Source organism: Phytophthora sojae (genome assembly GCF_000149755.1).
Source record: "Phytophthora sojae unplaced genomic scaffold PHYSOscaffold_1, whole genome shotgun sequence".
NCBI lineage: Eukaryota > Oomycota > Peronosporomycetes > Peronosporales > Peronosporaceae > Phytophthora > Phytophthora sojae.
The window spans coordinates 10,277,409-10,289,685 of NW_009258115.1; the positions used below are offsets into that span (position 1 = coordinate 10,277,409).

General features: G+C 50.2%; 6 protein-coding genes across 6 annotated transcripts; 3 read left to right on the forward strand and 3 right to left on the reverse strand.

The window, feature by feature from the left end:
* Positions 1–3: 3 nt before the first annotated feature.
* On the reverse strand, positions 4–971 carry PHYSODRAFT_323177 (hypothetical protein; the record flags this gene model as incomplete). Its single annotated transcript, XM_009518668.1, has 4 exons — positions 4–284; positions 341–647; positions 740–853; positions 942–971. The coding sequence occupies 4 exons, from the start codon at positions 969–971 to the stop codon at positions 4–6; spliced, it is 732 nt and encodes a 243-aa protein (XP_009516963.1).
* A 144-nt stretch (positions 972–1,115) lies between these two features.
* On the forward strand, positions 1,116–1,328 carry PHYSODRAFT_471977 (hypothetical protein; the record flags this gene model as incomplete). Its single annotated transcript, XM_009518669.1, has 1 exon — positions 1,116–1,328. The coding sequence occupies one exon, from the start codon at positions 1,116–1,118 to the stop codon at positions 1,326–1,328; it is 213 nt and encodes a 70-aa protein (XP_009516964.1).
* A 39-nt stretch (positions 1,329–1,367) lies between these two features.
* PHYSODRAFT_294721 (hypothetical protein) lies at positions 1,368–1,985 on the forward strand (the record flags this gene model as incomplete). Its single annotated transcript, XM_009518670.1, has 1 exon — positions 1,368–1,985. The coding sequence occupies one exon, from the start codon at positions 1,368–1,370 to the stop codon at positions 1,983–1,985; it is 618 nt and encodes a 205-aa protein (XP_009516965.1).
* Positions 1,986–2,564: 579 nt separating this feature from the next.
* PHYSODRAFT_475460 (hypothetical protein) lies at positions 2,565–3,857 on the reverse strand (the record flags this gene model as incomplete). Its single annotated transcript, XM_009518671.1, has 5 exons — positions 2,565–2,678; positions 2,805–2,926; positions 3,167–3,494; positions 3,558–3,620; positions 3,726–3,857. 5 exons carry the CDS (start codon positions 3,855–3,857, stop codon positions 2,565–2,567), a joined length of 759 nt encoding a protein of 252 aa, XP_009516966.1.
* Positions 3,841–4,404, reverse strand: PHYSODRAFT_467055 (hypothetical protein; the record flags this gene model as incomplete). Its single annotated transcript, XM_009518672.1, has 1 exon — positions 3,841–4,404. The coding sequence occupies one exon, from the start codon at positions 4,402–4,404 to the stop codon at positions 3,841–3,843; it is 564 nt and encodes a 187-aa protein (XP_009516967.1).
* A 7,003-nt stretch (positions 4,405–11,407) lies between these two features.
* PHYSODRAFT_294723 (hypothetical protein) lies at positions 11,408–11,981 on the forward strand (the record flags this gene model as incomplete). Its single annotated transcript, XM_009518673.1, has 2 exons — positions 11,408–11,571; positions 11,660–11,981. 2 exons carry the CDS (start codon positions 11,408–11,410, stop codon positions 11,979–11,981), a joined length of 486 nt encoding a protein of 161 aa, XP_009516968.1.
* Between the last annotated feature and the right edge of the window lie 296 nt (positions 11,982–12,277).

Sequence of the window (12,277 nt, forward strand, 5' to 3'; positions counted from 1 at the left end):
CGGTCAGAGGCGGTAAAACAGTGTCACGGATCGAACCACTCGGGTGGCAGCGAACGTCAACACAAGCGAGAGCACACGTTGATCCAATCGTTGAATGGATGGCGGCTCCTTGTCATCCTCGACTTCGGCTCTGATGCTTGTCGCGGTGAGGAACGCAAGCTTGGCTGCCATTCCCAAGGGCTCTGGTGGCAGAACTTGTCCGTGAAATTGGCGGAAGCGCAGTTTCCACTGCCTCAGAACATTGGAGGGGTCATGAGCTCCAGCTTCTTGAGCTTCGTGTTTGTCTTGAGGGCAAACCACAAGGCTCGGAGGGTCGAGGAGTCCACGGCGTCCTAATCACCCCGCGACGTGATGTACAGCTCCTTCAAATGCCGTGCGAGACGAGAACTTGGGTCGCCGAGCAGCTCGGCGAATCTCACACCGTGATCCAGCCCGATGTCATCAACCTTGAGCAGGGTTAAAGACGAAATTCCTGCCATAGTCTCGACGCTTTGAAAATGTTCAAAAGTGGTGACCAGGCGGCTCAAATCCACGTAGGAGGCTTGGATCGTCAGGTCCGTCAGCTTCGGACACGATGCAAGTATGGCGTTCATCAACATGTCATAGTCCATGTCACACAAGTATTCGAGTCCGAAGGCCCACCCGATCTGTTCCAGTAGCATGCCCAATGAACCAGCGTCACATCGAGATTGAGGGAGAGTGAGCTAACCGGTTCTCCCTCGGTTGGGCCACAATCGACCGGACAGGTCACCACGTCCTCCCGCGCGACGTTGAAGAGCCCGTAGCCTGGAACTACCACGTCAACCAACTTGCTCATGCCAGTGTTGTCGCGGTTCTCACACTCCAGCAACGTCTCGTTAGTATCGAAAGGCGGTATAGTCTTGCCCACTCGGGTGGTGCAGGATGGTGCCTTCCTCCAGTTGCCATTATTTCCCCGGCACCTGAGCTTTCCCCTGCACCACGCTCGCCATCTCCTCGAGATTATCTGGATTCAAGTGGATGTGAGCGATATCCAAGCCGTGACTTAGCAACTCAAAACTTGTTTCGTCACTTTCCATCTCTCCACCTCGCAGTCATTTCACAAGTTTTTTTTTCTTCGGCGTAGCTAAAGGATGATGCGATTGATCTGCGCGTTGCCTGGGCTCACGACGAGCCTCTTCACCGCTGAGACCGACTTGAACGACATGGTGTGCGACTTGAAACTCTATATCAAGGCCCAGAATTCAGCCAAAATCAAGTGCGACGCCGGCGATCTCAAGATCTTTTCCGCTTCTACGAGGAACTCGTGGCTGTCGGACGATGCCATGTTAGCGCTGGAGGAAGGGTAGTACCGCAAAGAGGTTCAAGACACTCTCGACGGAAAGCCGATGTCGTCGATTTGGACCGTTCAGTCATGGCTTCACAAGCAGCGCAGGCTGCGTAAGGGCAAAGTCCACCTCCTAGTGAAACTTCCAGAGCAAACTCCACACTTGCACACTTTCCAGCTCTTCCCAGATGGAATCAACATGCAGCAGCCCCATCATTCGCGTGATCAACTACATGTAGTAGACAAACTGCTGCGAGCGGTGCACGAAACGAACGTCGTGCTGATGCTGTCTCCGGCCCGGTCGGGGAAGACGTCGCTGCTGAATCTGTTTGCTCTGCGCTGCCCCACTATCCGCTGCGTCCCAATACCGCTGGGCAACGTGAACTCGTCGGCTAGTGAGCTCCTGGCTCAATATGGTGTTGATGTCGTGAAGCAAACGTACTCAGTGCCGTACAGTGACGGACTTGTCGTCTTCATGCTGGACGACGCCCAGTGCAAGTACGACGACTTTTACTTCTGGAGCGGGCTGATTGAGAATATGATCCCGAAAGCCCCGAGCTACGTGCGCTTCATCATCACCTGGAGGACCCAGCGACGCCCGATTTGTTCTGGTTCTGTATTCGCAGCAAGATCACGAGAGAGGATTTCTTACTGGGCGAGGACGAAGCCAGAGCGATGATCAATTCAAACTGCGGACTGCGGCCCGATATGCGCTTCCCCCTCGTGGTTGAACTACTCATTCGGATGTGCAATGGGAACATCGCGGCGCTGCGGAGTGCTATCATCAATGTGATCGTTCGCCAGTTTGGGAAGTAGCGCTTCCATTTGCAAAATGAAGGGGTAGGTCTGATGAATATACTTGCCTTTTGTATATTTACCCTAACCCTGATCAGGCCGCTGTTGCCCTGGTGAATGTGAGGAAATTGAAGCTGCTTCCGGTTTACTTGGGTTTTGTATACATCTTAAGTCAGAAGCAACTTCCGCCTCTAGAAACAACAAAATATGCAAAATCCGATTGCATGACTAATCATCGCGCAGTATCTTCGGAGTATTAACCAGTCCTAAGGTTCACTTTAGTATCAATTTTGCTAGAATATTTGATAAAACTAAAGACGACGGTAATTATCTTCTGAGGACTTGAAGATAAGGTAACAAGACTGAAAATACTAGGTTTTCTAACAAGACATTAAGTACTACGACAAGACATTAAATACTCAAAACGACTGAAAATACTACAACAAGACCAACAATACTTGCATTAATCTCTAAGGTACGCGTGCCTAGACTTCACAAGACGACGTTTACGGTCGAGGCGGATGTATCGGGCCAGTGTGTCCATCGTGAGTACATTGACGTCTGAGCTGGCAGCGTTCTGTAGCCAATTATCGGTGTAATATGCTGCATAGCCTGACAGTGAAATGTCACAAAGATTCCGCGGGTTTTGAATCCTCTTTTGGAGAGCAAAGTCCTTCACGTCTTCCGCAATCAGTTTAGCTACGCTTAGTCTGCTATGCAAGGCTCCACTCTTCTTCTTGTCTTGGGCCGTCCACTCACTGACTGGCTTAAAAAGGTGGCGGCTCGGATCAGCTTTCCAATACATTCGGTACATGTCTTTCCAGTCTTTGGCTAGTGGGAGGATTGACACCTGCTCCACGTGACTTTCGCTGCTATTGGCACTTGCTGGAACTGGTACTGACTGCTGAGACGGTTGCAAGACGGATACCAGCAAGTCAATCTTGTCGTGGAGCGCTTTGACGGAGTTCTCAACAATTTTCAGCCGCTTTTCGATGGCACCGGCGGATGGGGGCTGTCGGACAGGAATCGTTAGGTTACGCTTCCGACCTGAGTACGTGGTAGGACAGCCCGAGTGCGCTTCGCGATCCGGCGCTAAGCAGTCCGCTAATTGTTTTTCTTCGTCATTAGCCGCTTGGTCCAGTAGATAGCGCACAAGCGTCTCGGACGACTCATTCGGGGTCCATCCCGCACACCACTTCACCATGCGCAGTGACCACCGACGCTCGGGAACAGCAAACATGAACCTGTATTGCGCACCAGCTCGACGAAACGTGTGAGATGTGAACCAGATATCACGCCACTCCTGCCTGACGTAGCCACGCGTCGATTTCCCGTTTCGATTCAGATCTCGCACAACGCAGTTGAGAAGGGTGATGAATGCCTGCTCAGACATCTACTTGCCCCATTCTACACGCGCATTTTCACAACCGGTGGATGCAGTGTCGGGCTTCAGCACACTTTTAGCCACTTTTGACAGCGCCGGAAAGACGTAGTCACCGTCGGTCCAGCTGTGATCAGTCTTCCCTTGCACGTAGGAAAGCCATGCTGTCAAATGCGCCAATGCGTCCATGGGGTTCTCGCTATCGTCCAAACAATGCAGGTTGTAGCAGCGTCCTTTGGCAACCTCAGTCTTTCTTCCATCAAGCTTGTAAACTCCAAATGTAATGGAAACACTCGGGTCCGTTGTACTGGGTCGTGTCATTCCTAACGTGAGATTCTTCCACTGAAGACTGAGCACCTCATTGATCCGGCACATACCATAGAACGCAAACGCAGCTACGGCGAGAAACCACTTCCGAGAATCCTTTCGCATTTGCCAGGTGACAGTATAGTACCCGGAGCATGTTCAATGAAATTGGGGTAGCTTGGCGCTGCGAAAACTCCGTGCTCTTCCGCTTCCTTAACCCTCGCATGAACTGGCGAACAAAAGCATCTTTGGCAGGGTTGCCCAACCCGTACTTGTTGCCGTTGGCGTCCGTGACTACCATCCACTTGTCAGGTCCTGCGGCGTCTCGACGTTCGTAACTTCCATAGTAATTGGCGACCGCTGCCCGGATCTTCTCCGCCGTTTGGTTAGACACAGCTGCAGACGCAGACACACTTTCCATGAACGCAACCATAAGAGACGAAAGCTCATGGTGGCGCACAGCCGCAGGGTCGGGGTATTCATTCGCGATGCAGAACTCACAAAACTTCTTGAAGTACGACGCGTAAACATCTCTCGTCTCCTTCTTAATTACGTGCGTGGCTGTAGCAATTCCGCCTTGCAACAGTTCTCGAAACGAGGTTGTATGCGATGCCATGCTGAGAGTGACGGAGTGCTTCGTGTCCAGCCAAATGGATTGTGAACGTCGGAGCCACTCATTTAACTCCTAGTACTTTGAGTCTTGTCTTAGTACTTTGAGTCTTGTTTAGTACTTTTAGTCTTGTCGTAGTACTTTGGGTCTTGTTAAAAGTGGGACATGTATTCCAATAGACCTATACATTGTGTTTAGGCATCTTCGCTATCCGAATCAGACCCAAATGTCTCCCTAAACCGTCTCATGTTCGCCAGCTGGTCTTCCTTGGTCTTCATCTTCGCCTCGTATGCGTTATCCTTCTCGATGAATCCAGCCTTCTAAACTGCCTCAAACTCAGCTAGGGTCGCACAAGCTTTACCTTCTCCAAATTGGTCGATCTCCTCCTGGATTGGCGCTTCAAGTGCACTGTTTTTGTTGCGTACCTTCTCGCCCAGCTTCATCCACTTCGCCATTTTCCCTTGATGCGTCGTCTGCAAGTAAGTCCGGTACTTTTGAAGGCGAACACGCTCGCCGAATATGATGTTCGTACTTGCTTGAAGTATTTTCGCCTTGTAAAGACTGAACACTTTGCATGTTTCTTCAAGCGCGCTCAGGCCAGGCTGTACTTGAAACTCCTGAGGCATCCAATGGCGCTTGTCAGGGTGGAGTAGTAGATTGGTCTAGTTAAACCATGCCTTTGACAGCAAGTTGACGGTCTCCATCTAAATGAACTCGTGTCAGTACCAATCCATCACTATGGACAATGTCTGTTGCCTACCTGGGAGAAAATGTACTCGAACAAATCCGCATTGCGGCCTAATTCCTCGAGGGGGCGCTTAATTAGCCCCGCTGGCTCGGGTTTAAGAGGGAGAGGCACCTTCGCCACCTCGCGGAGCTGCTGCCGAAGCGCTTCGTATACAATAGTAAGCTTGGGTCCTCCTTATTAAATTAAAGAATTTTACGGTACCCTCAAGCCGTTGAAATGACTCGGACGCGCGCCGGCTGCGCTGGTCTCCTACGCGCTTGGCGCGGTGCTTGACCCATGAGCGCTTGCGAATCTCGCGCCGGGTGTCGTGTACCTTAATTCCCTTGCATTTCTTTGCGTGCTTGGAAAAGTTCGTGCGCGATATCCCGTTGCCACACTTCTCGCACAGCTTCTTCGATGCGCTGCCGTGCGGAGCCCTGGCCATTTCGGGTTATGATGCAGCGACCAATCGTCGTGTCCTTACTGGTTAATATTATTTTTGGACAGATTCGATTTTGATTGGCTGAAATATTTTTGCATGGGATTGTTTTGGAGTTGCGCTGGTGAAAGAAGTGCCCTTCCGCTGAAAAATACTTCCTCTGGGTGGAAATTTTTGCAGCGACTTTTTTGTCGGACGATAACTTTTTTCTAGGCACGCAATTGGACCGCGGATTGTTGCATTTGACGCGCCATGAGCTGCAATTGGCTCTCCTTCTTTAATCACTACAAAAGCATGAAAAATGCCCGAGATATGATCAAAAAGGAGCGAACCACATGCGTCATTTTCGTACTTCAGATTTGCTTGCTGGTGCATAAGACCAGCTCGGGGCATCAGCAAATCCAGCTCAACCTTGTAGCCGAAGTAGGTGCTGTCAAAGAGAGGAACACCGTGGTGAATCCGCTAGACGCTGCGCTTTCTTTCGAGGGCTTACGCGCGTCGGACACTTTGAAATTGTCGAGTTTGCTTAGTAGTCTTAGGCTAGGACCATGTTGAGTGAGTTTTGCTCTTTCTCGTGTAAACATGCATGATTTTTTTTGGCAGGAGTTGCGACCCAGGATTGAAATCATGGACACTTCCAAGACGTGACCAGGACACGTCCAGGACTCCAAACACCTCCACAAGTCGATGCAGCTCCTCGGGAAGATTCGTGCGTATCTTACCCATATGCCCAGGTCAGTTCCGAAGATGAAAAACAGATACATTAGATGCAAGGTGTTGAGATCTTCGCGTACATGCAGGGAGTTGTTAGCTTGAATAACGTGCAGCCACAAGACCACTTACAGCCAACGAACACGAAAGCATTGCTGTTTGACCACGTATTAGCTGTTCTTATTCTGCTAGATTAAAGATGAACTCCCGCGGTGTTTTAGCCTCATAGTGCGTGGCGGATGACTACACCACAGTGTCTTTTCGCTTGCTTTGTTTTCCATACAGATAAATGGTTGTCACTTACCTTAAAACTCCACTCTATCGACAGTGCTATCTAATAAAGGTCTTCTCTTTGAGCTTTAACCCCTCCAACCCGGATGCTGGATAATGCAGCATAGCCTTCCACTTAAACTGAATATATTCAGTTTAAAGCGATTTTTGACTTGAAATTTGTATGGGTGTCCTTTCCCCCGACACGAGGGTATACAAACTTTAAGTTTAAAAATTGTCGGGTTTCTGTTCGCGCCTTTCTTTTGCAACATAGGAAAGGACATACACTTTGTCTAAATTTAAAATATGGAATCTGGCGGGTTCACCGTACTGCAACGGATTTGCTTATGATACTAGAGGCTTTTGGGACACTCCAAACGAGTGGTTCAGCACTTGGCCGCTCGCCGCTTTTAGAAAACCGGCCTCATTCGAGAATTTGCGCGCGCGGAGCACACATCGACAGAGAAGCTGTGCGGGGGAAGATCGAGCTTAACCGCTCTGGTGATAACCTGCTGGAGAAAGTCTGGACACGGGCTCGGCGACCACTACTTCTACCTGCGGTCTGGATGCAACGCAAGCAACACCAACGGCGTAAACGTGTCCGTGGCGATGAATCGTTGGGTGAGGTATACGCAATTCGTATGATTCCATTGGTTTATGCTAGCTAAAAAACCTCTTACGCGCTTATGTGCTCTGTGTGCAGTTCTCGACTCGGAACCCGTACTCCAGCAACGACCCTTTCCCATACTTCGACTTTGTTACGGCTTTCTTCTCGGATTAAGTCTACCTTCGGTGTGCAGCTAGTGGTGCTCGAATCGCTGCCGCCGCTGACGTCAGTCGGACGAGCTACGCGGTTGCCACTGAGAGCTCCCTGCTACAGCGGACGTAACCAACTGATCATGATTCAAGTACGGTTTCAGCGCTGAGCAAGTCGGGTAAGTTGCGTGTTATGTTGCATGGATGTACTATACTGTGTTGTAAGCTGCATCTTATACTGAATATTACCCTGAATACGCTGTTCAGGCGCCGTTGATAAGGCTAGCGGGATCATCCACAAGTTGTTTGCAGACAACAACGACCGAAACTAGCGCGATTGGCTTCGCTGAAGGCATGGAGCCTCGCTGCGCTCCGTATGACGAAAAGATGGACCGCAGCTGTGTTGAGTTTGCCAAGAACGTTTAAACACGTCCGGGGACAACGATGAAGTGTTGGTGAGGAATCACATGAAGATCTATCTGCGTACTGTGCGGAGTGTCAACGAGGCGGAAAGACATCTTAGTTCGCAAGATGACAACGGAAACGGAGCTATTCCGTTTAGGTAGCCACCAAGTAACAGCGTATATCCACAATGAAAAACAATGATATTTATCCTAGCATTCCGTGAGTCGACTTAGTTCCTACAGTATACGTTCTTAGGCGAAAGGATTCCCGGTCGTGTCATGGTTGGATAGCATGTCAGCTCGTGTTTTCACCACGACCAAGTACCAAGTGCCAGAACGTGAAAGTTGCTAATGCGTTCATAACGGGTTGCGGGCGGGCATGACAAGTGCGGCTGACGACGTCCGATTTTCCCTTCATGAAGGCCCAGAACCATGTACGTGATGCTGCTACGACCTGCTGAGACGTCGCCCGAGTGATGCCTACATGAAAAACATATTGAAGGCAACACCATCCGAGTACAACGGCGGTAGAGCGTTGCCTGACACTCCACGGATCTCTGCGTCAAGCAAACGTTGTCGTACGTTCCCGTTGTGATTAAGCTGCATATTATCCTGATGCTAGGCTGTATAATGCAGAATAACCGCTGATTGCATGCGTGTTGTTTGTTCAGTAAGCACTCTGTTTACCACTGTAGTGCAGCGTCAATCGCCTGTTTTCGCCCACGTCCATCTCAACCGGCATCATGTTCGGGCAGGCCAATCTTGTCCTGCATCCTACAACCCCAGTTTATGAGCATCGAGCCACTGCTAGACGCGTGTTCAAGCAGCTGTTGATGCTGGATGCTTACTTCATTAGATATTTGTATACAACAAAAACGCGCCGTGGCGTTTCCTTTGACTGCCTTACCAGCAAAGTATGATCACGTTACCAGCTAGGGTTGACACCCCAACCTGTATATGATTCATTGTATGGGAAGTTTGATTTTCGAAATTTTAGAAAATGAGGACAAGGTGCAGTGCCGCTGGGCACGTGTTCTGTTCCAGTAGTGCCCTGTCCATTTCCTTGGTAACCCGTGTAATGCAGCTTAGCTGTGTGGCGCTGGCAAACAACATGCAGTATACAGCAGTTTTAGCACCGTTCTACACACTTTTGCAAAGCTCAGCCTTTCGCTTGCCGCCAACCCGATCCCTTTATATACAAACGTCAAGACTAATTATGCTGCATACTGCATATGAAAAAAACTTTTGGGGCTCCGGTTTGGAGGGGTTAACTCGACGCATGAAGGGCAGCAGTGTGAGGTTGACGTAGACATTAACAAACTTATCTCTGCTAACCTCGCCACCTTCTGGGCCGATGCTGACAGCTCGTCCTTGAACGCGATCGAAATCGTTCTTAGACATAACCTGCTCGACAGCCATGCCATCACAACACCAAAAGCATTATCCGATTGTAATGCAAGTAGACAAGCTTGCACTTCGTCGTGTTCGTTGCCTCGCGTGCTGCTCTTGTGACCTCGCCGTGATTGCTCAGCACATTTGATTGACCACCGGATGAACTCGACTACCTCGGACGGCTTCCAGGCGACACAGCGTGCATGACCGAAGCGCACAGTGTGGCGGTACTGTGGGCGCCATCACGGGTGGCTTACGGATGGAGTAGCTGCGGGGTATGAAGTTCAACAGCGGCTTACACTGACAAACAAAGTGCGTAAGCAAACGCCAGTTGAACCGGTTAGAGACGTCATTTGAACCAATTACAAGCACCTGTAAGAACTGACTTCGCCTTACTTAACCTTACACATGCGCGCGTCCAGGGCTACTACTTCTTGCCGCGGCGGTAAGTTCTAAACTGGAGCGAGACACCCGTTCTGTGCCTTTTCGGTATAGGACGCACATAAAGTTCTAGAGGGACCGCATAAAAATATGAAGGTTTAGCACTTCAACTTAGTGGCCATCCAATGAGCCGTGTTGTTGGGGTGCCGTGAATCACGGCACGCCAACAACCATTCTGCTATAAATTATAAGATTGTACGGCAACTGCATCGCCAGTCAGTAAGTGTACAGTACTCCATGGCCCGTGGTATGCAGCCTCGATGTCCGCCCGAAAGCACATATCTGTTGAGCCCTACAGCTCACAGATCATCATCCGCACTTTGATATGTGGAAGCATCCTAACAATGGGACTAGCACGACCGAATGAGAATGCAACCACGAGCGTGATATGGGACCCGACGTTGCGGTCTGCAAAGAGGGAGTGGCGTGCTCCTCGTTCCAGTCGAGTTAAATACGTTTTGGCCCAAGCCCAGCTCATTGTCGTACTCGTTCTCGAAGAACGGGGCCTTCTCCGTGGACGACAATTGTACAGACTATCTTCGGGCACTAATGCCCTGGGTAGGACTGATATGCTGGGGGCGAGTAGTACCTGAGACCAGTGACTCGAGCCGAAGAACTCGACAGATCGCATCTTCATGGAGATCTGCATCAGTCAAGTCCTGGGCACGACAGTGTCCACATCCTGTCGAGCCTTTTGGACCGCGTGCACTCTAACCCATTGATGATCAACGATCAACGGTTGACCACTGCCGGCAAAACTAGTAGGACGAGACGGCGTGACCCTCTCACCTCCGTTTCAACGCCGATCATGTAGTCCTCCCGAAACACAGCGAACATCTACGCCGGTTTGTGAATGGCCTTGGACGTACCGATCCACTAACTACTTCACGCTGTAGGCCACGGCTGCTCATTCTTCCTTGTCGAAGTCGCAAATGTTGCGCCCGCCCGCTAAACTACACGCAGATGCTAACACGTGAAAGCTTTACGAGACGCTAATAGAGCGCTTTTGTTGTAGGAGCACTTACCCCGCTTTCCCTTCGCTATGGGGCACTACTAACTAGTTAGTAAACTTTTCTATATAGTATATTACATGCGACTCAATGCAGTTATGTGGCCGGTGCATGATACAATGTGTAGCTGCCTCAGCACGTACACTTCTTGCACTTCTTTCTACATGTAGATGCGCCACCCAACGATCACAATTTCGAACTTATTTTCTCCAGCTCGACGTCGCGAAAGTCGAATTGCCCGCTGCCTCGGCATAACTGTCTACTACTACACAGGAGACAGCTCGATCAGGACGAAGGCCACAGAATCCCGTGCGAATTGAGGATATCGAAGCAACGACCTTTGGTTATAAGGATTTCAAGGTATGTCATGAAGTCATGAAGGTAATGATCTGTGCTTCGTTCTGCTATCGCACATGCAGGGATAAACGACTAACGCACATCAGTTTGCAATGTACGGAGCCGAAAATCGGGGATGAAAAGCTCGCACGAGTAGATGCCGCGGCGGCACTGCCGCGCGCTTGTCTAGCTTCAAGCACCGCTTGAAGCTATGAGGAGGCCAGCTGGTTCGTCCTGCTGGTGTCGTCCTCGCGAAAAGGGGAAAGTATTGCGTGTAATTTATTATCTTACGTCCTGGACATCAACCAGGATATAAATCCGTGGTTGCAAGGGCGGCGTTTTTTTACCATTATTGTACTGTCTTTCACTAAAGTTGCAATAGTGTCCGCCCGTGTGGAGTTCTGCTTCTCCGCACGATTACAGTGGTGGTAAGTTCCGCAGGCATCGGCATGTCCGTCTTCTAACGTTACGCCTACTTTTTCCTGCACCACCGAAGGGAGGAACCCAGACTTGGATCATTGCGATGGCGTATGAAGATAAAAGTATTGCGGAAGTCGCTGTCTATGAGGATGAGAGCAAGCCAGAGCCACAATTAGACGGGCTTACCGCCACATCCAGCGAATTGGAAGCTGCGAGTGCCACAGCGTTGAAAGAGGCGCTTGCGAAGGAGACACATGTTCTCTTTTTGTGCGATGGACCGCCAATGAGGCTGTGGTCGAAGAAAAATTCTCAGATGATCATATTTACTAGCCCAGAAATGGCAGCGCTTGATCAGGACGAATTACTACACGACTCTCGTCATGCCTCTCTGGACGTACAAGGAGCTCCACCGAGCGGTGCGAGCGCTACGTGCTGCGGGGTCAAGCCAAGTTGGCGGCATCAGTGACGATGTTCTGGAGACTTGGTTTTACACTTTCGGTGGTTTGGCCCGCGAATGCTTGTTGCCCTCGGAAGATTTGGTCGACGTTGCTAAGGATGGTATTACCAGGGAGATCCATCAGATCCAATGTTCTGGAATGCTCGTCACTTTACAATACCTGCTACCAAATTCTGCATCACTTTCCAATTTACGAGCAAGGGGTCAGAACGGATACTAAACTCGCGTCTCCGTTCGTCGTGGAGGAGTAGTCGAGGGTGACAGGAAGAAACTACGAAAGGCCCTAGATGGCATCCAGCAAGCTGTTCCACTATTGGAGTGGCTCGTCAATGCTGAGGTGCGAGATGCGCTTGGTGGAGCCGAGTAGCATTTGTGGGAGAGGAATGATATTACTACATCTGAGCAGTTTGATCAGTAGCAACGGATAGCGACCATTTGTGACGCAAAGGGAGATTATGTAAGACTGCTCGCGTGGTGACGAGAAGATGCTCGTTACGCATTCCCGATGGCAGTTTT